Raw genomic sequence first — 26,031 nt, 5'->3', positions numbered from 1 at the left:
AAGCCCTCCAGGACCTCTCCCAGCACTATTTCCTGCTTTCAGAACAAGGGTCTCTGGATTTCCCTCTTGCACGAGGTCCTGCCCATCACTGAGCAAGCCCTGCCCATGGGACCACTCCTCAGTAACACTCGGGGAGGGTCTGTGATAGACCAGACAAGCTCCCTGCCCAGACGATGTTTCTTCATGCTAAGACGCCATCCAAGGGTACTGCCTGTCACACATACTGACGGGGGAGCCGGTGCATTCAGGGAGGGCTTGCTGAGCCCTCCTCTACAGCAGGGAGAGGCCGTCCTGCTCTGCAGGGTGCTGGGCGTCAGAGACACAAAACCCAGCACACAAAAAACACAGAAGCCCCCGCAGCCAAGAGGGGCGACAGAGACTGAGGGCTGGGGAGAGCAAACCGCTGGCTCCCACTCAGCAGCTGGTCAGCCATGGGGTGAGCCTGGGGTCCGCTGTGAGCCTGGTGTCTGCTGTGAGCCTGGGGTCCAGGAGCCTGGGGTCCTCTGTGAGCCTGGGGTCTGCTGTGAGCCTGTGGTCCTCTGTGAGCCTGGGGTCCAGGAGCCTGGGGTCTGCTGTGAACCTAGGGTCCGCTGTGGGCCTGGGGTCCGCTGTGGGCCTGGAGTCGTCTGAGCCTGGGGTCCGCTGTGAGCCTGGGGTCCGGGAGCCTGGGGTCCGCTGTGGGCCTGGGGTCCGCTGTGGGCCTGGAGTCGTCTGTGAGCCTGGGGTCTGCTGTGAGCCTGGGGTCCGGGAGCCTGGGGTCGGCTGTGAACCTGGGGTCCGGGAGCCTGGGGTCCGGGAGCCTGGGGTCCGCTGTGGGCCTGGGGTCCGCTGAGGGCCGGGGTCTACTGAGGGCCGGGGTCCGGGCGCCCAGGCCCTCTTCCTGCTGGCCGCCTGACCCCGTGCCTATGTCTGTGTTGGCACGCTGTGCACGCCTGACGGGTGGAGTCCAGCTTATGGACCTAATTGCGGTGCATCCAGTTGTGAGTTGAGTGTTTATTTCAGCAGCACGTCTGCTCCTCACATAGGCCTTTCTCAAAGGGGCCTCTCTAGCTCCCCCTGCTTCTCCCTCCTAGCAGCCTCAGCTTTTGTTTCATAATGAGGATCCCACTCTGTGACTCTGTTTATCTGCAGTACTCTGTGTTTAATTGTAGTGAGCCTGGGCAGGGTGGGGCAGGGCCTCTAAGCATAGGCCTGTATACAGCTGGTGCTTGACAAGTATTCATGACGGTGCTGGGATGCATATATTAATGAACAAAGCCACGTAATTACTAGTTTTATTTCTCTGGAGTGTTTTCTCAAGAACACTGAATAACATAACTCACCATGTTTCCCTTTTTGCACTGGCTGTTAGGAAGCTCAAAGCCACATCTGAGCAAGTTTATAAGCCCAGACATACACTCGCCAGTGCTCTTACTCCCATTCAACGTACCCACTCTCATATTTCTATCTTCTTTTGTTCAGTTCAGTTCAGTTCAGTTGCTCAGTTGTGTCTGACTCTTTGAGACCCCACGGATTGCAGCACGCCAGGCTTCCCTGTCCATCACCAACTCCGGGAGCTTGCTCAAACTCATGTCCATTGAGTTGGTGATGCCTTCTTTGGTTATCTTTTTAAAAAATTTAAAAATTGACTTATAACTTACATACCATACAATTCACTTGCCTTACTTGCATAATTCAGTGATTTTTGGTATATTTACAGAGTTGTGTAACTATCAGCTTAGCATTTTGTTTTTGTTTGGCCGTGTGGCCTATGGGATCTTAGTTCCTGGACCAGGGATCAAACCTGTGCCCCTTCCTTGGGAGGGTGGAGTCCTAACCACTGGACCGCCGAGGAAGTCCCTGGTTATCTTTCTGTTTATGCTCTCCTGTTGTAGTGCATGTGTCTTTCCAAGATGTTGTAGTAAATATCCTTGCTGGAATTAAGTACATCGAATGGCCTGTCTTGAATTTCTAGCTTGCAGAAAAGAAGAATGCCCTTTCCAGTGCCAGGCCTTGTCTCCAGAGCAGTAAACCACCCTTATGTTACCCGCTTTCCAGTACCCACAGGCCTTTGGGAGGGATGTTTACATGACTGGAGGCTGTGGGGGGTGAGATGGTGTTTCCTCCCCCTTCCGTGGTGTCCCAGAAAGAATGAAGGTGAAAGGCAAGCAGAGCAGCAAAACCTCACAGGACGTGTTTTCCCGGCTTTCCCCAGGCCCCGTGGTCACTGGGGAAGGGAGCCAGCTGCCCGGGTCAGCCTGAGTGGACGCGGCCGGTGAGGACAGGACTCGTGGGGCCAGGCAGGTGTCAGCACAAGAGCAATCGGGGGCTCAGGTTCTCTGGGAGAGGCGAGGCCAGCCCCCGAGCCAGGAAGAGAACCTGCTCCTGCAGGGCGGTCCGGGAGAGGCGAGCTCCACCCAGGCTTGTGTTTGCCCTGCTCTGTGTATTCAGCCAGCAGGCTCCGGACGAGGAAGCAAAGGGCAAGAAGCTGGGCTCAGCTGACAGCCTGGCACTGGGCAGCACCAGCTGGACACACAGCACTCCACGCAGAAGCAGCTCCAGGAGATACCCGAGGACAGAAGACACTCCCACCGGGGGCTTGCAGGTAACTGCTTCCAGATCTTTTCAGCGTGGCCGGAGAGTTTGTTCTTTTTGTTATTTGCAGGCGATGAATTGTGGAAGCCAGAGGCCAGAGAGGGTTGAGCTTGACCCTGGCTCTGCCAGTAAGTCACTGTGTGGTGTTGGGTCTGCGAGGGCCTCAGTTTCACCATCTGTGAAATGGACCCAAAGATAGCCCTTTCTAAAAGGATACAAGGACTACATGATAATGTGGGTAGTGTTGAGTTCAAAACAGCAGGAATAACTCCTATTTGCATGGACCCATTGCGTGTCATTTCAAGTGTAAACCTTAGGGGGAGAGTCAAGTGGATGGAGGGGCATGCTGTGTGCTTGGGGGACCGCCATCAGAACTACAGTCCCCCAGTGCAGAGCCAACATTGAGTCTGTGTCTAGGGGAAGTCTAAGGAGGTGAAGGAGACGGGGAGAAGGACTTCCCCAGGGACTTTTGTGAATCTGGCTCTTGACATAAATTCTTATTTGACATTCAAGACCTCCCCTGGAGGCACCTGCAGGATTCAGATCCCAACAACAGACTCCAGAAATCTGCACTGCCTTCAGAAACTCCATTTACTGCCTTGAACAGCCATGGTGATGAGAGAGCAGGTGGTCTGGAGCCCGACTGATGCCCAATCCAGTCTCAATCCCACCACTGACCGGCTGGGTGCCCTGGGGTGGGTGACTTCATTCTCTGAGCTTTAGTGTCTTCATCTGTAAAACAGGAAGTTAATAGTCTCGAGATCTAAGTGACGTCCACGAGGGCTGAGGGACCAAGGCAGGGAACACCTACCGATGTGCTTAATGAGCATTAACTGTTATTTTTATTGTTGTCATCATCTCCATGTGATATTAGGAAAATGAGGTTGCGGAGGGGTGGGCAGGGACTCCTAGATCTCACGGAAGGGAAGCTGTGAAACTGGGCTCCTGTCAAAGCCGACTTCAGTGAGATGAGTTGCCGGGGTCCAGCCCCGGCTGATCCAGGGTATTCGAAGCGGGGATGGCATCGGCGACCTATTTATTTAAATATTTTATCAAAGATATAAAGAGTAATAGAATGAGGATAGCTCAGTAGGAAAATTCAGTGGAGAAAAGAGGCTGAGTAGCTTGGTTTATGCGGGAGACCAATAAAACTTCAAGACAAGAAGTTTGCACCACTTACGTAGGCCACAGGCATCCTTCCATTCTCCCGAAGGAGAGGAGACACTGAGGCCTCCTCGGTCGGATCTTAGAAGCCCAGGCAAAATTAGTAAGCATGGCGGGTTCCGCGCTCCAGATGGAGACTCAGCCAGAGTGAGAGAGAGAGCGACATGGGGAGACCAGTATTTCGAGAAACTGATCCCAATTCTTTATTTTCCATGGTCTACTTTTATACACTGAGATGTTATGCAAAAGTCACGCGGGGTCAGCAGTTCTGACTTTTATCAAAGTCAGGTGCTTCATACAAATGTATACAGAGGTCTTAGGGGTGTTACATCATCTTCTGGCCAAGGGGGCCTGCTGACAATTTATGACCCTCTCCTTGTGACAGCGGTCAGTCAACCAGGACACTTATTTCTCCAGGGGTGATTATTCTTAAAACAGACGCCACCCAAATAAAGTTACATTCCTATAGGGTGAGGGTGTAGTGGGTTTTAGTTAAGGAAAGAATTTACTTAGCCTAAGGTCTAACGTGATTAATATCAAAGGTTAATACTTATTTCTTCTATATATTCATTAACGTGTGTAAGGGCAGGGGATGTGGAGACTTAGCAACAAACATTGGCTCAACAAGTGAAAAACCCTTCACCAATACAGTTTCTAATCAGCCCACTATACTTATACTAATAGTTTTCTAACTTTTCTAAGGAACCTGTTTTTAGAAGGTTTAAAGCATCTCGTGCCTCTCACGGTTGGGAGGCTGTGAGCAATCACATGTGGCCGGACAAGCCTGTCAGGCAGGCCAGAGAACCTTCAGAGGAGTTTGTAGGTTAAAACACTCTTGTCACGCCCAGGAGTTTTTATTAACTGGAGCTCTAGGTTAACTCCTTCTCCGAAAGAGGTGGTGGGGGACAGCCCCCCCGTAAAGTCAGAGGTGTAGGTGAGAGCACAAAGTAGTAAAGTAGGCAGGCTCTGGTTATGGGGGTAGATGCTCGAGGATTTCCAGGGGGACTCCTGAGGCTTGATCCCGCCTTTGCGTATGTCGAGCCTCCTTCCTCATGACCTTTGCCATGGGCGGAGTACCTCACTCTGGCCCCCAACAATGAGTGAGGCTCTGTCCTCTCCTTGGGGGCAGAATTTAAGAGACACCAAAAAACTCCATCTTTGAGATAAATTATATTTTAAAGCAATATTTTTAAATTTCTCAATGAATGTGAAAACATCCACAATGAACCAAGTAACCACACATTTTGTAAAGAACCACTCCCAGCATTAATTCTGTTTTTTTAAGATAATATATTATTGAAATGTATATATGTACTATTTAATCTTGATGGCTGAGTTTTCTGGAATCCCCTTAAATTTTTCACCAGGAGGCATCTGACCCCACTCTCATCATGCCCTGCTAGAGCTGAGCTGCCTTAGAGGCCAGGAGTGTATAGATCCTGGGGGGGCGGTGTGTGTGTGTGCACAGGTGCACACACATGCTCCATCACTCAGTCCTGTCCGACTCTTTGTGACCCCATGGACTGTACCCCGCCAGGCTCCTCTGTCCATGAGATTTCCCAGGCAAGAATACTGGAGTGGGTTGCCATTTCCTTCTCCAGGGGAATCTCTCAGACCCAGGGATTGAACCTGTGTCTCCTGCGTTGGTAAGCAGATTCTTTACCAATGAGCCACCTGGGAAGCCATCTAGATCCTTGCTCTGCCCCTAAATTAAAACCAAGGGAGGGCCCTGCCAACATGGATTTCAACTGAAGGAGTCCCAAATCAGGGTGGCTGTTTTTTCCCAAAGGGTTCTGAAACTCGGGAAGGGTTGTCTTTGTAGGGAAAGGCATGTGCTTCAGGAGAGAACTGGGCCTGGCTGAACCCATCCTGTCTGGCTTCTGGTGGCGACGGGGACGCACAGGGAGGTTTGGGAAAGGCCCGGGAGGGCGGGCCCGCTCCTGCAGGCCCGCCCAAGCCGCTGGCGGCTCAAACATTGGTGGAGAGTCACCGTGTCAGCAGCCTCTCCTGCTGCCCAGAGCTGGGCTGGGCAGCCTGAAGGGTCTGAATGCCTTAGTCCTGTGGAACCAGGTTCAACCTTAGCTCTGCCTCACCAGAGCTTCCTATCTGATCAGGGTTACTTTACTCTCCTTTATCCATTAAATCAGCAGATATAACTTGAGGGCACACTCGTGCAAGCAGGATAAGTGGGGTACCTGCCCCCACGGAGTTTACATTCTCAGGGTGAGGGGCTTGCATCATTAAGCCTCAGTCTCTTCATCTGTGTAATGGGGGGATAACGGGCTGCTGTAAGAGAAAACGCAAACAGTGGAAGTCAAGTGCCCGGTGCTGGGCTCCTTGCAGGGGCAACGCGGGGAGGCACTCACTCTGAGGTGCCCACGGTACCTGCCCAACCTTGAAGGGGTCGCCTCCTTGCATTTTGCGCCCTGACGCCTCTCCTGCCCCACCCTACTCCTGACCCTGCCAAGCTCATAGTAAGGCTGCGGCTAATGTTACCTGCCATCACTATTAGCCTAAAGATGTTTGGGGCAACACTCAGGATAAGATACTGAGCTCCGAGGCTTCTAGGAACCGCGATGGGTAAAGGGATGCAAACACAAGAAAGCATTCCAGTAGCAGGATCTCAATTCCCAGATCTCCTCAAACACTCAGCAGTGCTTTGATAAGGAGGCCCTCGCCCTGAACCCACACGTACCAGGGCTCTGGGCGCAGGGCTGGGGGCGCAGAGAGGAACAGCTTTCAGCCCTGTCTGCACACAGCGGCCCGCCTCACGGTGCAGGACCACGGGGCCCTGCACGTCTGTTCTCGTCACTCACCTTGAGGCTGTCTTTGGAGCTGGGGGCAGAGGGCTTGTTCTGCTGGGCATGCCAGCCTGCTCCTGTTGGCACCGCCCTCAGTGGGTGGTGAGAAGGGTCGCCAGTTTACCTACGTTCCACTGCACTGATCAAATGTGTTCCCGTTTACCCAGTGACTAACTCTGTCACCAGCGCACCCTTTGAGGACTTCCTCCTCCATCTGACAGTGGCCGCTGCAGAAACGCTCTTTCTCTAGGGCAGCTGGTACCATGTTTGGTGTTTGATCTGTTTGGAGAAGGAGGACATATCATTAACTTGTAACTCAATGAAGAGTCAGTGGTGGGAGGGGTGGGCGGGGATAAGAGGAAAGGTGTTTAAGGGAAGGAACTTGTAAGGAGTAGTAGAGACTGAAGGCACAGGAAATGAATATAGACATTTAATTGCATCATATGGTTAATATCATTGTATTGGCAACCATATTACAATATATAAATGTATCAAAGTAAAACATGTTGCGCCTTAAACTTATAAATGTTACTTGTCAAAGTCATTCAGTTAAAACCCTTTAAAATTGATTAATTGACTAAGGACATTAAAGAAGGCCCCATGAACACCAATCCCTGGAGTAAAGGAGGAGAGATGCAAAAGAAACTTCCCTGAATGGCCAATTCACTTGTGGGTCAAAACAGAGCTAGAGGGATTACAACACTAATAAGTGAAATAAACAGTGAGAACTGTTTTCTCATCCGACTGCTGCCAAGCCCTTGGGCTAAATCTTTCCGAAGATTATTGATGACTTTTCAATTTTTTATTCACTTTAGGTCTGGCTATGTTCCTTGACTAGTTATGATTTTGATTTCTCATTGCAAAAACAGATATGCGATAAATATTTTATAGTCTATGCTGTATTACATTATATGCAAATACTTAATAAAATTTAGCATAACTTATATGGTAGAGGAGATAGTAAGAGTAAGAAAAAGTTTAGAGCTTGAACTGTGGAGCCAGGCTGCTAAGGGTTAAGTCCTGATGCTCCCTCTTACTAGGTGATGATCTGTATTAGTCAACTCAAGCAGTGTAACAAAAAAAAACAAACAAGCAACCCACAGACTGGGTGACTTGAACAACAGATATTTGTTTCCCCGCAACCCTAGAGGCTAATAAATCCAAGATGAAGATCCTTACTAATTCTGGTTTTGGTGGAAGTTCTTTCCCTCACTTGCAGCCCTCACACCTCTGACCTCTTGTGGGGTCCTCACATGGTAGAGAAAGCAAGCTCTTGGGTGTTTTCTCTTATAAGGCTGCTAATCCTTAGGATTAGAGCCCCACCCTTATAACTTCCTCTAGTCTGTCTCTAAATACAGTCATGCTGGGTTAGGGTTTCTACATGTGAATTTGGAGGGGAGCATAATTCAGCTCATAGCCTGGTCTTAGGCAAGGAATTCAGGCTCTCTGGACCCACGTGATGCATCCGTAAAGTGGGGACAACAAGAACACCCAGCTCAGGAGTTCCCTGCTGGCCTAGTGCTTGGGATTTGTCACCATCGCTGCCGCGGCCTGGGTCAGATCCTTGGTCAGGAAACTGAAATCCTGCATGCCATGTGGACAGTTTGGCCAAAAAAAAAAAAAAGTGCTTTGAAAGGGTTGCAAACATCTTCAGACTTGCTGAGATGGCTGTGATTTGTGGACGTTGAAAGCCAGTGCCCTTCCTCTCTCTGACAATCCGGTCCTTGGTTCTATGTACCAGGGGAGCCAGCATCTGGGGGAGTCCCTGGCCCAAAATGTCCAGGATGGCACCTCTCAGCCCTCGCCATCATGGAAGTCACCCGGAGATCCTGAAAATATTCTGATGCCCGGGCCCAGCCAGGAGTTCCGATGGGATGGGTCTGGTGGGGCCTGGACACAGGGACTGAAATCTCCCATGGGGTTGGAATGTGTAACAGTGTGAAGACTGGCCTCAGTAACAGAGCTGGGAAATGGAGAAGTAGGGAGACTTTCTCATCTGAATGACCCCCAGCCAAAGACCTAGCCCACGTTCTCCAAATGCTAGGCCCTTGAGTCTAATTTCAAAAACAAGCCTCTCTGCCATATGGAGACTCGTGCTTAATATCAGATTAAAGAACATTCATAAGAACAAAACTATGCACACCATCAGGTCATTAAAGGGCGTTTTGATACCACCTTCAATTTTTTTTTTCCAAAATAAAAACTGAGCTCTTTCAAAGAATATGTTTTTCTTGATGGATAAAACTCATCATCTGATTTATTCTTCTCCTCTGTTGGAGACTGGAGGAAGCTTCATCACAGACAGGAATGGTCCAGTCTGGACCACCTGCACCTCAGCTTTGCCATCTGCTAAATGGGGATAAAAAGGGTTCCTGCCACACAGAGTCCCTGACACGGCTTTCAGGGTGATGGACTCATGCTGGCTTGCCTAGGACTTCCCTGGCTGTAGCAGGAAAGGCCCGCCTCCCCAGAATGTCCTCATGCCCAGGACATCCTGGGGGCTGCTCTCTGTCACAGCCCCCATGCCTGTGTGCACTTGCTGAAAATACAGATCCAGGATCCCGGCCTGACCGTGAGGTGATCACGGGAATCAGAAGTGCTGCCCAGTTCTTCAGTTGCTTGTATCAGACAACTCTGGGAGTATCAGTGATGATCAAGGTGATACTTCTAATCATGAAGAACCTTCAGGGCGCCCCTTCACCACGTGCCACACCCTGTTTGCGGCACCTTCTATGTATTAGTGCCTTGAACTCTCACAGCGACCTCTAGAGTGTGTGCGCTGATGATCCCAATTTTACAGAAGAGGAAGCTGAGGCCCCGGGAGGCCCGGTAACTTGCCGGTGTCACTCATTGAGTAGGTGGCTGAGTGGGGACTCGCACCTGGGTGTTTAGTCCCCAGAGCCCACAGCCTTATTTGACGGCACTGCTCTCCACCTAGAGGTCTCAGCACTGGCACATCCCCAGTCAGCTGTGATCAACGTTACGACCTTATTAGTTGTACCGTCTTTGGGGTGGGTGTCCCTGGTGGCTCAGCCGGTAAAGAATCTGCAGTGTGGGAGACGCAGGTTCGATCCCTGGATCAGGAAGATCCCCTGGAGGAGGGCATGGCAGCCCACTCCAGTATCTTGCCTGGAGAATCCCATGGACAGAGGAGCCTGGTGGGCTACAGTCCATGGGGTCGCAAGAGTCGGACACGACTGAGCGACTGAAAACAGCAGCAACATCTTTGGGGTACAAAAGGACTTGCCGTGCTCGTGCAAACCTTGAACGAAAGGTTTAATTGCTGAACGTGAAAGCATTTCCTTTGATGTCCCCAGACATTTTGGCCTTACTGGCGGGCTGCGGTCGATGGGGTCGCGGAGTCCGACAGGACTGAGCACATGCACCGCAGGCCCAAAGCGTTTGCTTCGGCCAATACTGACGTTGACCGATAGGTGGCAGTCACCGCCTGTTTTCGTCTCATGGAAATCTGGCCCCTTGCAAAATTTGAAAGGCAGAAGCAAGTTCACAACACATATTCTGTAACTGCTGGCGGAAACCAATGTTATCTGAGTCCAAGTTGTCCCTGCAAAAGACGTGCAAATGGATTTTCCTTCTTTCAGGCCATTTGGCCTCGACACTGCCGGAGAGGCGCCTTAAAACCTGCAACGGTTGGGATATGGAATTCAGACGCTTTCGGGTTGAAAGTTTCTGTCCTGTCTGCACACACCTCTCTCAGGGCAAAGATTTTTCATAATCTCAAACATTTTAATTGAAGTTACCTCTCAAGTTGGATTAAATGTAAATTGAATAATAGAGCTTTGAAAGTTTATAAGCCCATTAGTAAATTATTTTTACTTTTGAAAAAGCTAGATTTAGATGGAGACATCATCTACTGTGTATCCATTTTTGCAAATGGCCTTGGTCAGCTGAGGCGTTTCACCTGCGAGTTCCAGTTTTCTCATCTGTAAAACTGGAGCGATGATGCCTCTGCCTTGTGGGTTTGTTGTGAGGAGTAAATTCATTTACGGCACGTGGAACTCTCAGGACAGTTTCCCAGCAGGTGATGAGCACTCACCAAGTTTGTTGTTATTATTATATCAGGGCGTCCTTGGTGGCTCAGAAGTAAAGGATCCGCCTGCCAAAGCAGAAGACACAGGTTCGATCCCTGGGTCGGGAAGATCCCCTGGAGAAGGGCATGGCTACCCACTCCAGTGTTCTTGCCTGGAGAATCCCATGGACAGAGGAGCCTGGCGGGCTACAGTCCATGGGGTTACAAAGAGTCAGACATGACTGAGCGACTAACACATGACTTAGCAACTAAACTACATTATTTTTATTAATATTACTATCGTTCAAACGTAACATTATTTATTGAAGCTGTGCCAGGTGTCTCTTGCTGTGCGAAGCTTTTCTCAGGTTGCCTGAGGGGCCTGCTCTCCAGATGCGGCGCAGGCGCTTCTCGCAGCGGAGGCTCTCGGGGTGAGGGCTCCAGTCGCTGCAGCTCATGGGCCCAGGAGTTGCTGCTCCCCGGCTCTAAAGCCCACGCCGAAGCAGCGGTGGCGCACAGGCTTAACTGCTCCGAGGCACGTGGGATCTTCCTGGACCAGGGATCAGATCCGTGTCTCCTGTACCGGCAGGCGGGTTCTTTACCACTGAGCCACCAGAGAAGCCCCTACTATTACTGTCTCATCATTACTATGGTTGTTAGAGTTGTTATTATTTTTATACACGGTGGGTTCAGTTCCTGGTCAGTCTTAATTTGGGCAACACTTAATCTCTCAGCTGCTTCAATCTCATTATTTGTAAAATGAGTATATGTTACCGAGGCTGATGTTGAGCAAAACCTAGAAAGTTTCTAGAAAAGGCCAGGCAGTAAATATCTTAGGCTTTGCAGCCATATGGTCTCTGTTGAAATGCCTCAACTCTGCCTCAGTACATGAAGCAGCTGTAGGTAGACTATAGATAAATGAATGGGCATGGCTGTCTTCCAATAGAATTTTATTTATGGATATCACAATTTGAATTTCATATAATTCTCATGTGTCACAATCTATGATTCTTCTGATTTTTTCCCCCAACCCTTTATAAGTGTAAAATCCATTCTCAGCACACAGGCCAGCCTAAAACAGGCGGTGGACTGGATTTGTTCCCCAGCTGTCATTTGGTGACCCTGGCCTTGAATATTCAATATTATTTTCGTAGTATCCCATTTATAGATGAAGCAATGGCCTATTGGGAGTATGGATATCTTGGATTCTATAAACAGAAAATATTGCAACATAACTGGGGTCCTGTACGTTTTAGCACTGTCCAGCTTTATTACCTGTTGTAATGATCTGTGGTTAATACATAAAATCCCAATTCTGATATCTACCAGGTTCCCCCAAGAAAGCCCTTTTATGGCCTCCCAAATTTCTGATTACTCAAGTCTCCTTCCATGGAAATCCTTGGAGATGCATTGGCTGCGTTTGGCCAGGAATTAAAATCCCTGGCTGTTATTCCAAAAGCCAGCAGGCTGATGAGTCAGCAGCCAGGTCTTTGGAGAAGGGCTACGTTGGAATCACTGTGGGTGTGAAAAAGCGGCTTTCACTAGTCAGGCAGCAGAGGGACTGGAGGAGCCCCGCCTCCAGAAGAGACGTCCTCCGGGTCAAGACCTCACGCGGCCCTTCTCTGGATGTGCGTCCTGGGCGCGTTCGGGAGACTCAGTGCCCTCCTTTCCAGGGGAAGGGAATTCTGCAGGGAACATCCCAGAGGCTGGAGCAGAGGCAGCCTGTGCAGGAATCTCCCTCTGCCGTCTTTAACCAGCTGATCTTTGGAAGGTGATTTCACCTCCTCGTGACTCAGCTTCCTCTCGGCTAGAGTGACATGACGGTGACACCTGTTCACGCGGGCATGCAGGGCCACGCGAGACGCCGCGGGATGCGCTCTGGGAAAGCAGCACTTGGAGCTGAGGACGTGTGAACAGTTGTGAACTCTCGTCATTAGTGTTGTCATGAGGCTCTTGAAGGGCTTAGGGATAACGTGGGTTAGGGCCTAGTTCAGTGCTTCGGGGTGAGAGATTGTTACTAATAATTATTCCCTCCACTCAACTAATAAGTTATAATTTGACACCTGATCAGTGCAGACGCACTGCTGAGCTATAATGGTGGGTAACGAGAGACAGTCCCTGCCCTCACGGTGCTTACAGCTACTGGGGACGGGAGATGGAAGTCAAGTGTTCTGTATTGCCCTCAGAGTTAAGTCTGGATCAGTTGTACTTCATTCAGAACCATCCTACCCAGTGTTGCCGCTTCCTGCCCTCTTCTGTGCCCCCGTTAATGTTCATATATAATAATAGATATGTTACCTATTACCTTCTTGTTCATAGCATTGAACCATAGGTGTTTGGATTAGCAAACACTTCTATATTGCTTACAAAGAACCATGCATTGTTCTAACCACCTTACAAGCATTAACTCATTGTGTACTTGTAGCAGCCCTGTGAGGCACAGAGAGGCTAATTAACTCATCCAAGGACACGCAGCAGCAAGGGGCAGGGAGAGCGTTCAAGCCCAGGTTGTCCTGTTTCTGGTCTGTGCTCACCACCACTGCACGTCCTGCCTTGAGCTATCAGATGTGGCCTGATGTGTGGATTTACTGTCTGTTACTGACTGTCCACCCAACAGATTTCAACTCCATGAAGTCAAAGGGGCTCATCTGTTTAATTCACAGCTGCAACCCTGGTGTCTGCTTCAGCATATGGTGCAAAGCTGGTGCTCAGCGTACATTTGGTGAATCAGTAAATGAATGAAAATATAGCCAAATAGATATATATAAATATAGGTATCTATCATATATGATAGATACATATGTAACACGTAGTGCTAAGTGCCATGAAAAAATGCCTGTGCTACAAGAGGTTTTAACAGAGGACTTAATTTAGTTTGAGGATCAGAGAATATTAAAAATTAGAAGTATCATTTTAACTGTCTGCATTCTAAAATCTCCTTGATCTAATAGCTGTGACTGGCTAAGAAGGACGAAAATGATACCTATGTGGAATATGTTTTTCATGATGATAATAATCCCCCAGAAATGAAACACAGTTGAAAATTGGGACTGCATTTTAAAGAAATCTTAGGGATCTTCCCTAGTGGCTCAGTGGTAAAGAACCTGCCTGCCAATGCAGGAAACATAAGTTCCATCCCTGGTCCAGGAAGATCCCACACGCTCCAGAGCAGCTGAGCCCGTGTGCCACAACTACTGAGCCCGGGCCCCAGAGACAGGGAGCTGAAAGTACCGAGCCCATGAGCCACAGCTGCCGAAGCCTGCATGCCCCAGAGCCCACGCTTTGCCCCAGAGAAGTCACTGCAGGGAGAAGCCACAACTAGAGGAAAGCCTGTGCAGCAACAGAGACCCAGCACAGCCAAAAACAAATCGATTTTGAGAAAATTTATGGGCGTATAGTTGGTTTACAATGTTGCGTTACCTCCTGCTGTACAGCAAAGTGAATCAGTTATACATACACATGTATCCACTCTTTATTAGGTTCCCAAACTCTTTATTCTGGAGAAGGAAATGGCAACCCACTCCAATATTCTTGCCTGGAGAATCCCATGGACAGAGGAGCCTGGCGGGCTACAATCCATAAGGTCACAAGAGTCAGACACGACTTAGCGACTAAACCACCAAACTCTTTATTACACTTTTTTTTTTTTTAGCCACGCCACACAGCTTGTGGGATCTTAGTTCCCCGACCAGGGACAGAACCTGTGCTCCCTGCAGCTCAAGTGTGGAGTTCTAACTGCTGCACCAGCAGTGAAGCTCCTGCATTTGACTTTAATTCTGTTGAATTCACGAGCCTCAAATCTTCCCTCATTCCTCAAAACAGACATGAGCAATTGGTCTCCCTGCGCTTGTGATAATACGCCCACAGATGCAGGTCTCTGCATCTTAGTTTTGTATGCAGAAGTGAGGCTCCCGTTTCTCTTGGGTTTTAATTTTCTGAGTCCCTCTTTTTCTCTGTTGCAGGAACAATGGGTAACCAAATGAGTGTTCCCCAAAGAGTGGAAGACCAAGAGAAGGACCCGGAAGCAGACACTCACAAGGTGGTGTTGTTACGCTCTCTGCGTTGTTAGCTATTGGTCGGGAGGGTCGGGGTGACGGCAGAAGGAGGAGCCTGCACAAGGCTCTCGGGGCGAGCGGTGCGGCGGTTGCTGCTCTCGGGGGTTGCTCAGTGGGACGCAAACCTCGAGAACCCATCGGGGAGCTGTTAAAAGTGCAGGCTCTTAGGGCCCCACTCAAGGCCCAGGGATCCAGAAATCGCAGGGAAGGGGCCCATGGAACCTGAGTCTCCGTGGTGACTGATTCCCATCCATCGGTGCACAGGTGCAAGTGGGTCTGGACCAGTGGTTCTCAACTGTGAGTGGTTCTGCCTCGCCACTGGCAGTGTCTGGAGACGTTTCTTGGTTGTCACAACTCCAGTATCCAGGAAACTTCCAAACACAAGCTTCTTTTAAACAAAACTGCTACAAAAATATAAAGTCTTCCAAAAGATGCGTATTTCGTCTTTTAGCTTTTTTTCCCTCTCTACACTTATTAACATATATTACACTATTAATAGTGTTAGCAAAATAAGACAATATATGCAAAGTACTTAGCATATAATCAATATTCAGTTAATGCCAACTATGAGTGAGATCATTTATTACGAAAATGACATCGGGTAACAAATATTTTTTTTGCAATCTTTTTTTCTTTCCATGTGAGTATATCTGTATGTGTATATATGTGTAACCTTTTTAAATGTCAGCAATAAATAACAGAAGAGAAAAAAATAATTCAGCAGTGACCTAAAATTGGAAAGGGGTTGCAACAGCTCGATGAAGGGAGTGGGCATGGAGCAGAAAAGTAGCAACGGGCGACTTCCTGAATCTGAGGAGAGTGTGGCCTGGAGGCTGTGCTTGTGTGCGGGACCCTGGGGTGTGGTTAACCTCCCAGCCCGTCCTGCTCTTGTCCCCTCACCAGGCGCACCAGCGCCCCCCCCTGCCCCCCGCTTTGCCCGGGAGTCCCATCTGTACGGAGGGGTCTGTCCTGCCTGGGCTCACGGGGCTTGCTGAGAACAGGCATAGACTGTGCAAAGCTCTTGTCAACCCGGGCATCCTGTCCTTTAGATCGGGGTATTGGTTTCTCTGAGGCGTCACAGAAATCAGGGTGGTTTCTAGAAGTGGAGACTTTAATTTGTGAGGCGCCCTTGTAGCCTTGAGTTTCTTTCCTGAGTTTTTCTGATTTTTCTCATCCAAGACTTGGCTAATACTGCCACACATTCTGTTCCAGGTCACGTCTGGGGACGCGTGTGGTCAAAACGGCCTGCCGGTCATCACGTCCGCCCGCACTGTTCAACTCTACGATGAAGGTGAGTGTCCCGGCGGGCTGCTCGTCCTGAGGGTGGGGATGAGGATGGGGAAGGGCTACTGGCCCTGCTCACGGTGAGGCAGATGCCGGGGCTGAAGCCGCGCGGAAGGCACGTGTGTCGCTCCTGGGGCTGCAAACACAGCGCCACACAGTGGACGGCTCAAGCAACAGCAGTGTATTGTTTCTGTGCTGGGGCTGGAAGGGAATTCAGGGCGTGGGCAAGGTCAGGATCTTCTGAGAGACCTGTGTGTGAAAAAATCTGTTCCCTGGGGACTTCCCTGGTGGTCCAGCAGTTAAGACTTCGCCTTCCAACGCAGGCGTGGCAGGTTCAATCCCTGGTCAGGGAGCTAAGACTCCCCCATGCCTCATGACCAAAAAACCAAAACAAAAAACAGAAGCAATACTGTAACAAATTCAATAAAGACTTAAAAAATTGGTCCACATCAAACAAACAAGAAATAGTCTTGAAAAAAAGGACTGTCCCCTGCCTCTGCTTTGACTCCCGGGGGCCTCAGACTCTTTGGCTTCGACACAGTGCTCCTCTTTGGTTTTCCCAGCATCTTCCTTCTATGAGCATCTGTCTCTGGGTCCAAGCCTCTCTCTTCTGTACAGACACAGGCACGTGGGGCTGTGCACAGCCCCGGCCTCTTCTTGACTTGATCCTCAGCAGAGACCCTACTTCCAAATGGGGCCGTAGGAACTGGGGTTAGGACTCCGTCATCTCAGCAATTCAACTCTTAACAGCACTCTCTGGGGTGTGTATGATGTCTGCAAGAGTCTGAGGATTTACAGCAATAAGTGAAAACCAACAGAATAGAAACACTGGGAGGCTGGGTTCTTTGGAGTCCAACAGACCAAAGTTAAAACCCCTGCCCTGGAACTTACTGGCTGTGGGACCTGGAGTGAGCCACGTGGCTTTCTAAGCCTCAGTTTTCTCATCTGTAAAGTGGGGATAATGATACCTATCTCGTAGAACTGATGAGAGAACTCGAGGAGATCAAGCATCTTACTTATTACCCAGCACTTAGGAATTCCAAACAGACAAGTGAAATACAGAAGACAGCGGAGGGCGGTGTTGAAACTGGACAATGTGCTTATCTATTTGATTTTATTCTGGAGTATAAGGCTATAACGGGGGAGCCTGGTGGGTTGCCGTCTATGGGGTCACACAGAGTCGGACACGACTGAAGTGACTTAGCAGCAGCAGCAGCATAAGGCTATAAGGGCTTCCCTGGTGACTCAGTGGTAAAGAATCTGCCAATGCAGGAGAGGCAGGAGATGCAGGTTTGATCCCTGGGTCAGGAAGATCCCTGGAGAAGGAAATGGCAATCCACTCCAATATTCTTGCCTGGGAAATTCTATAGACAGGAGGCTGGTAGGCTACAGTCCATAGGGTCACAAAGAGTTGGACACAACTTAGCACCTAAACAACAGCAAGGCTATAAATTCCAAGCATCAAAATTGACTGAGTTCTACTATGTGAAAATTATCAGTAAATCATATGAGAGCAGGGTGTCCCAGTGGTTGAGGGTAAGAACTCTGGAATCAGACTGCTGGTTTTGCCACCTGCCAGCTGTGTGACCTTGAGCCAGTTACTTAACCTCTCTGAACCTCAGCCTCCTTGTCAATGAAGTGGGATAATAACAGTACCTAAGCATAAGTATCAGATGTAATAAAAGCACACGTTTCAGGGCACGTAATAAGTGCCCTGTGCGTGTTGGCTGTGTGACTGTATGATGGTTACGGTCCCTGTCACTTGCACGAGAGTTTCTGGGCTTCAGTGCCCTTCCCTGCACAGTGAGGAGATGAATCACAGCACTGGTCCAGAAGCTCTAGAATTTCCCAGTGTAAGAGAAGACGCTGCTCTCTGTTTCCCCCGTCTACGCTCTGCTGCTCACAGCACATCTGACAGCAGTTATGTGGGTTTTCCATACCAAGGGGATCTGTGACACCAGCTGGGTGTCCCGCAGTTCAGTTCAGTTCTGACACCGTTTACCAAGAGTTAGCATCGGCTCGCACTGCTTATGGGCTCGGTATCATAAGACTACCTCCCACTAAAGTTGCCAATGGCAAGTGGGGAGTCCCCGGCTTACCCACAACTTCTCTCCTGCTCGGCTACAGAGCAGAGGTTCCCACGACTTCCCCCTCAGGTTCAATCATTTGCCAGAACAGCTCACAGAGCACAGGAGAGCTGTGTGCTTGCTAGATGGTTGCTGTTCAATCACTCAGTCATGTCCAATCCTTCTGCGACCCCCTGGACTGTAGCCCCCCAGGCTCCTCTGTCCATGGCATTTCCCAGGCAAAAATACTGGACTGGGTTGCCAGTCTCTTCTCCAGGGGATCTTCCTGACCCAGGGATTGCACCCATGTCCTCTGCATTGGCAGGCAGATTCTTTATGCTCAGGTACCAGGGAAGCCCCTTAGCAGGTCACCAGTTCATTCTAAGCAGATCCAACTCGGCGATGACGGCCGATGGAGGAGGTGATGGGAGAGGTGATGGGAGGGACCCTGGGGTGGGGAGCGTCGATGCTTTCTCTGGACAAGCCGCCCGTCCAGAACCTCCACGTGCTTATCAACCCAGAAGCAATCTGAACCCTGTTCTTCAGAGACGTTTGTGAAGGTTTCACTACGTAGGCATGATTGATTAGATCGCTGGCTATTGATGGTAGACCTCAATTTTCAGCTGCTCTCCCCTCCTGGAAGATTGGCCGGGGTGGTGAAGCTGAAATCCTAGCCGTCTGATCACATGTCTTGTTTCTCTGGCAACCGGGAACCCCATCCTTAGAGGGGCTTTTCCAAAATCACCTCATTAACATAAACTCAAATGTGGTTAAAAGGGGCTGGCTTGTTATCAATAACAAAGGTCATCTTCTTGACTCTTAAAGGTAAGTTTTAGGAGCTCTGTGCCAGGAACAGGGATGAAGGCCAAGCATATATTTCTTATTATATGATGTCCCAGGATCTTACCTTGGTTGCTTATTAAAAGCGTAGATGCCCAGGTCCCATCTTTCCAGAATACCCTCCAGTTGAGCCCTGGGGGTCTGAACTGCTGAACGTTTTCTAGAGGGTTCAGAGGCACAGGCAGGATTGGCAACCACAGGATGAGATTAAAGTCACAAGTCTCTTCCTGCCTTTCAACCTGTGAGTCAGATTTCTGCTCTGATGTGGGTGGAATGGACTGAACTGGCGGCAGCAGCTTTGGTGAGAGCGGCGTAAAGCTGGCGGCTGAGACGCACCCACTTGGACATGAGCTCGTGTCGTTTTTATCATTTGCAAACTGTCGACATTCTCGACTGATCTAGAGGCCCTGACAACCTAATGTGTCTTTCAGAAGTGGTTCTTTGTCGTCTTTCCATCACTGTTGTTGCTGAGGTTATGCCCCTATTTTTAACATGGGGCACAGGGTGAGGAGAGCGTCGGAAGCAGAACATGGGAGCAAAACGGTGGAAATCGAGACGGCCCCTCGTCTTCTCCCTCTCCTTGTTTCTCCCCCTTTCCGTACTTTCCTCTCTGCTCCCAGCGATTATATATATAGTATATACATACGTAATGTGTGTATATATTACATGTAACGTGTGTGTGTATATATGTAATTGGCAGGTCTTCCTGTAAAGAGGAAAACAGGTAACGAAATACAGGGTGACAATCTGGGACAGTGTGTTGCTGTGGGTACCTACATACCCGGGGAAAAAAAATCTCGTTTGAGTGACCCGTGCTTGGTTGTACCAGCTTATGTGCGACGCAGCCTTGCGTCAGCACCGCTGAAGGATCTGTAGCAAGTTTAAGTTAATCCTCTGAGGCCAAAACCTCCGCCTGCGTCCACTGACACTGTGCCCTCTGCAGCTCTCTTTGGACTGATGATCCCTTTGAATGGGGAAAGCAGCTTATCATCCTTGAGCTGTTTTCTCCAGGTTATTTATCACTTTCAGTGCAGTTTTTAGAGGGCTACACAAGTGGGATCCTGGGTGATTTTTTTTTTTTTAATCCTTTGGACAGAATTCTTTGGCCATGTCTTTTGGTGCATGTTTGGTTCATTTGGTGTATGCGTGTGTGTATGCACAGAGAGAAAGTCAGGCTTCCCTGCTGGCTCAGTGGTAAAGAATCCGCTTGCCAATGCAAGAGACACAGCTTCGATCCCTGGGTCGGGAAGATCCCCTGGAGGAGGGCATGGCATCCCGCCCAGTGCTCTTCCCTGAAAAATCCCGTGGACAGAGAGCCTGGTGGGCTACAGTCCACGGGGTCACAAAGAGCTGGGCATGACTGAGTGACTGAACAAAAACAGAGAAAAGTGACTAGAAAAATAGATATATGGGCCCTTGGGTGACTGTTTTCCTTCTTTTTATCTATACTTTTCCTCTCCTTTTTTCTCCTATTGAAGACGTTCACTGCCAGGCGGGAACATCTCCCATGAAGACCTACTGAGAAGCAGCGCCTGAGCACACAGCCTAGGGAGCAGGGTCCTAAACTCACGTCGTGGCTTTGCTGCGTGACCTTAGGCCAGTTGCTGAGCCTCTCTGGTCTCACATCTGTAAAATGGGAATCGTAGTAACAGTAGGACAAAGCTTTGAAGATTGTTGGGAAGCTTAAGTGAGTTGATACACCTGCAGTACTTGGAAGAGTATCTAACATGTGGTCAACATGTGAGGAAAGTTTATTTTTCTGTTTTGGATTTAATGTTAATAAAGGCCATCATTCGGGTATGAAGTTAACTGATTAGCTCATCTAGATAGCTCTTGCAAATTTAAAATATAACCTTGAAACTTTTTTCCCCCTGCATCCCTTATACTTTTTCAGTGTTTTATTTTTTGTCTTCCGGACACACTGTGGGAGAGATCAATCAGGCACAACCTTCTTTACAATCGATCCATGAAATTACATTCTATTTCCTTGTAGAAATAAATTTATCTTGCATAGTATTTTTTCTTGGTGAGGGTAAGAGACTAGGGATCTTGATATCAAACCAACATCAAGTAGTACAACTCATGTAGATGAGGGCTTTCTCTCCAAAGCTTAGCATTATACTTCATCTTCAAAAACAGTATCTCAGAAAATCAAAATGTCTGATGTTTATTTCCATATTATATTTCTAACTTCAGTTGCCAATTTCAGATGCCGTTTGAAAGTCTTGTTTCAGGGAAGCTGGTAATGGTGCCAACGCCACGGGCAGTGTGACTTACTGCTGTGCACAACCCCGTTTCTTGCACCTTTGGGTCAGAGGCTAATGTGTTTGCTCTGTCAAAAGGTGGTTGTTTAAATTCGTTTCTTCAGTTCTTCCCTTTCTTTTTCCAATACATGTTGATTTGAAATCCAGAGTAGCCGGGGAAGTACTTCCCAAAGAGCTACATGTCCATCAGGAGGGTGGCTGCATCAGTTAGAGCAGATTCACACGATGCTATACCCCTGTGCAGAGATAGGAATGAACCACCCCCGACTACAAAACTATCATGCCAGAACAGGAGGCCAGATGTCCACGTCCGAATCTCCAGGGCCTGGGAATGTCACTTCACATGTCAAAAGCAGGTTTTGTGATGGGATTAAATTAAGGATCTTGAGGTGGGGAGCTGAGCCTGGATTATTCAGGTAGACCCAATAAAAGGACCATAGGGTCCTTTTAAGAGGGGTATTACCAAATTGGTTGTAGGCAAAGAGATGTATAGTCATCATTTTGTGGACAAAGGTCCATCTAGTCAAGGCTATGGTTTTTCCAGTAGTCACATATGGATGTGAGAGTTGAACCATAAAGAAGGCTGAGTGCTGAAAAATTGCTGCTTTTGAACTGTGGTGTTGGAGAAGACTCTTGAGAGTCCCTTGGACAGCAAGGAGATCCAACCCGTCCATCCTAAAGGAAATCAGTCCTGAATATTCATTGGAAGGACTGATGCTGAAGCTGAAACTCCAATACTTTGGCCACCTGATGCAAAGAAAAGACCCCGATGCTGGGAAAGATTGAAGGCGGGAGGAGAAGGGGAAGGGGACGACAGAGGATGAAATGGTTGGATGTCATCACCGACTCAATGGACATGAATTAGAGCAAACTCTGGAAGACAGTGAAGGACAGAGGAGCCTGCGGTTCTTGGGGTTACAAAAAGTCAGACACGACTTAGCAACTGAGCAGCAGCATCTCCACTTAGGTCCTAGCCAGACTGAAGCCCTCTTCCTCGGTGGGGAAGGTTCTTTTTTAATTCAGATTCACACAATCAGAAAAGAAACTTATGCTGAGCCTAAAACAGCACAAGCTTTACTCAACGGCCAGAGAATGGAAAAGCGGGGACTTAGTTCGAAAATCAACTTCTCACCCTGACTTGGCCTGGGACACAATGTATATACGGAAGGTCAAGGCAAAAGGGCAGGGGCTGAGTGAAGAGAGGGAGGGGTATTCATGACTCACCTGCGCACAGGGGTATGCTACGCCCGGGGCTGGGCGGGCACCCCTTTTCAGTCCTTGTAGACAGTCTTTCAGCTGTTGCCATGGCAGTTGTCAACGGTCATGGCGCTGGTGGTTGTGATATGATACTTGTGTTGTTTTAAGGCACAGAAGTGGGGGTAGTTTGTTAGAATGGCAACAAGAAACTAATACGAGTGCCCTGAAGACCTGGAGGCTCGCAGACCGCGTGCTGGCTCTGTCACGCGTGCGCGCTAAGCCGCTTCCGTCCTGTCTGACTCTGTGTGACCCCGTGGACCATAGCCTGCCAGGCTCCTCTGTGCATGGGACTCTCCAGGCAAGGATACTGGAGTGGGTTGCTGTGCCCTCCTCCGAGGGATCTTCCCAACCCAGGGATCGAACCTACGTCTCTTACGTCCCTTGCATTTACAGGCACATCCTTTATCGCTTGTGCCTCCTGGGAATCCCGGCTCTGTGACTCAGTAGCTATGTAACCTTGGCAAGAAATGTGTCCTCTCAGAGACTCTCCTGGAAAGTGGAAATAATAATAACACGAGCTGTATAGAGCGACTGGCACAGGATAAGTGAAGAAATAAACACGACAGGGGAAAACCACACCGGGGTCCACAGTGACGAGTGTCCTTTACCAATGGCCTCTCCCCTGCTGTATGGCCTGACCAAACTTTCCACCTGTGTATACACCTAAAACCTCACCAGTTTTTAGGGAAATAAAAGTACCTCGTTTTCCTCCTTCTTTGATTTCTATCAAATTTATCACAATTGTTCACCCTTTTAAGAAAGCTGTTCTCACTGCTAATGAATGGCAGAGACTAAAGCATGATTTATCTGTCAGAAAACATCATTTTTCAGAAACAGAAGACCTGTTTCTGTTTCACCTGGATAAGAAGTTTCTAAAAAATTTGTCTTTCATTTTTGTTTGTAGTCAATTTTTTCCTAAAAAGAAAAACTGCCTAATTTTGATTTTTTTTAAAAAGAAGTAAGTGGAATAATTTTTGGACTGAAAATCCTGACTTGCATAAACGATCCGCCTGCCAATGCTGTGCCATAACAAGTGAGAAGAGAAGCCAGTCAGGATGCCTGGGCAAAGTGTGCTGGGAGACCCAACCCGAGACTCAGCCGCCTGATAGAGGGACAACCTGGGACCAGCGTCGCTGGCTGGGAAGGGGCAAATAGGTCTGTGCGCTTGGCACTCACGGTCTTCCCCCAGTTGGCTGGCTTTTAAAATGTTTCCCCTACTTGGATAAAAGTTCCTGAGAACAAAACATTTTGTTTGTTGTTGCAGTAACCCCAGAGTTTAGCACAGGCTCCGAGATGCACAGAAAGCTTGCTGAGGACAGATAGATTAATGAGCCGGGACACATCAGACCAGCGGCAGTAGAGGGGCAAGAGAAGCAGCTGAAGAGCAAGTCCTAGATCCTGATGGACCCTCTGCAAGTAATGCAGCCCTAAGTGAAGGCACTTTTAGTTATGAAAGGGAGTGTGGGGGTCAGCCCTTCCAAGTGCGGTGCGGCGGCTCGCCAGCATTGTCAGATACCAGGTGCGTGTTGTAAATACGCACCGCGGCTCCAAGCTGGCCCTACCCACGCGTCCCGTCCTCGGGCGATGGGACCCAAGAGCAGGAAAGGCCACCGTGCGCCGCTGTTTTTTCTCCCTTTATTGGGAACGAAAGGAGGGTCCTCGCCGGAAGCCCATGCCCCAAGCAGGCGTCCGCTTAGACCTCACGGGCCAGCAGGAGGGCACGAGCCCACGCTAGTGGCGGGGCTTCTGGGAGGTCGGGGGCCGCTCTGGGCGAAGAGGAGGCGCGGGCCGGGCCCTGGACTGGCCTGGTGTCCGCCAGCGCGGGCTCCCAAGGACGCAGCTGGACCGCAGAGAGCAGCGCGCGTTTCCCCGGGCGCTGGCGCCTCTCCTGGGCGCTGCCCTCTCTGCCCTTCCGCGCTCCCTGGATACACCTCCCTCAGTAGACAGTCTCCGGACCCTCAGCTCTGCGCCCTGCGGCCCCGCTGGACACGCCACCCACACAGACCCTGCGGCTCCAGCCCGCTGCTTCAGGCTGTTACAGACGGTTCTGAAAACGGGCCGCCAGGGGGCCCAGCTCCGTGCCCCTCCTTGCGGCAGGCTCCGTGCCCCTCCTTGCGGCAGGCTCCGTGCCCCTCCTTGCGGCAGGCTCCGTGCCCCTCCTTGCGGCAGGCTCCGTGCCCCTCCTTGCGGCAGGCACGTCCTCTGTGAAATCTCATACTTCTCCAGCTCTTAGCGCTTTTTCTCGTTAGAAATTCTCCTGGAGAATTTCCGTTTGATAGACGTAGCCCATCCATTTCTTCTCGTTGGCTTGAAAGTCACCTGCCCTGACTGTGAATCCTCTGTTCATCTCAGCGTTCACGCGCCGCCCAGAGCTGCGCTGGTTTGTTAGCACAGGGTCTTCATTTTGAAAACTGAGCTATAACTCACATACCGTATAATTCGCCCTTTTCAAGTGTATTATGCGATGTAGTCCTCTTTACTATATTCACAAGGTACTACAGCCGTCTCCTCTGTCTGATTCCACATTTCATCAAAGAAATTTCATCAAACAAATCCCTTGAGCAGTTAATCTCTACTCCCCTCCCCCACCCAGGCCACCGTGAACGTGCTTCCTGCCTTTGGATTCGCCTGCCCTGGACAGTTTATACACAGAGAGTCATACCATAGGTGGCATTTTGTATTTGGATCCTTTCACCGAGCGTAACGTTTTCAAGGTTCACCTGGGTTGGAGTGTCTTTGATTATGGTTATCTTGGTGGGTGTGAGGTGGTCACACGGTGTGGTTTTGATTGCCTTTCCCTGATGACTGAGCATAATGAACATCTTCTATCGTGCTCATTGATCGTTTGCATCTCCCACTCTGGAGAATACGTCGTCTTTTTTAAAGAATTTATTCATGCACTTGGCTGTGCTGGATCTTACCTGTGCCACAAGGGGTCTGGGTCGCATCGTGTGGGATCCTTCCGTGCAGCCTCCGGACCCTCTAGTTGGGGCGCTCGGGTTCAGTGGTTGCAGCAGATGGGCTCAGTGGTTGTGGCACGTGGGCTCAGTGGCTCCACGTGTGTGGGATCTTAGCTCCCCAACCAGGGATCGAACCCATGGCCTCTGCATTGCAAGGTGGATTCTTTACCGCTGGGCCACCGGAGAAGCCCCTGTAGCGTCTTCCCGACCTGGCTCTTTTCCCCGCCCTTTTCCTCTGAGCCCCTTGTCTCCTATTGCTTTCTGGCTAGCTGTTCTCAGTGTCCACACGAGTACTTGCCGCTGTTCAGCAGTGTTCAGCGTGGGCTGAATTCAACCTGCTCCCACCTGCCATCTCCAGAGTTTAGCCTTCCTGTCCTGACAGCTGAGAGCATCAAGGGAACGCTGTGTGATTTTCGCTGGTAAGTCTCTTTCTTTTTGCATTTAAAGGTGTTTAATACTGTGTGCGTGATCCGCGTTCCTGCTACGTATCTTCCCTGCCACCCTTGGGGGTGAGAGACACTTACCATATTGCTGTCGGAAATGTGAATCTCTGGAGCCTCTTTTCAGGAATTAATCTGGCAGTGTCTATTTTTAAAAATTAAATGCACATTAATTTGGGTGCAGCGATTCTACATCTGTAACTCTATTCTATAGAAATAAAGCACTGGCTTAGGACCTTCGATCATAGTTTTCCCCAGCACTGTTTGTAATGAACGTGGAAAAAAAATTATTTGGA

At 49.5% G+C, this 26,031-nt stretch overlaps 1 protein-coding gene across 13 annotated transcripts in view; it reads left to right on the top strand.

Annotated features, from left to right (window-relative positions):
- The first annotated feature begins 2,399 nt into the window (after window positions 1–2,399).
- Window positions 2,400–26,031, top strand: part of BCAS1 (brain enriched myelin associated protein 1) — a 100,526-nt gene continuing 76,894 nt past the window's right edge. For 2 of the 13 annotated variants that reach the window (XM_061438004.1, XM_061438005.1), the window contains exons 1-3: window positions 2,415–2,584; window positions 14,532–14,608; window positions 15,837–15,915. In XM_061438004.1, coding sequence (XP_061293988.1) covers window positions 14,537–14,608; window positions 15,837–15,915 — 151 coding nt within the window. In that variant the 5' untranslated portion in view covers window positions 2,415–2,584; window positions 14,532–14,536. Of the gene's footprint in view, window positions 2,585–12,199; window positions 12,479–14,531; window positions 14,609–15,836; window positions 15,916–26,031 lie in introns of those variants that run through there. The other 11 variants (XM_061437998.1, XM_061438000.1, XM_061438007.1 and 8 more) reach the window with 10 other exon arrangements.

Source organism: Bos javanicus, chromosome 13 (assembly GCF_032452875.1).
Source record: "Bos javanicus breed banteng chromosome 13, ARS-OSU_banteng_1.0, whole genome shotgun sequence".
In the NCBI taxonomy this organism is placed as follows: domain Eukaryota; kingdom Metazoa; phylum Chordata; class Mammalia; order Artiodactyla; family Bovidae; genus Bos; species Bos javanicus.
Note: the sequence above shows the minus strand (reverse complement) of the source record. Positions and strands in the feature narration are given on the sequence as shown.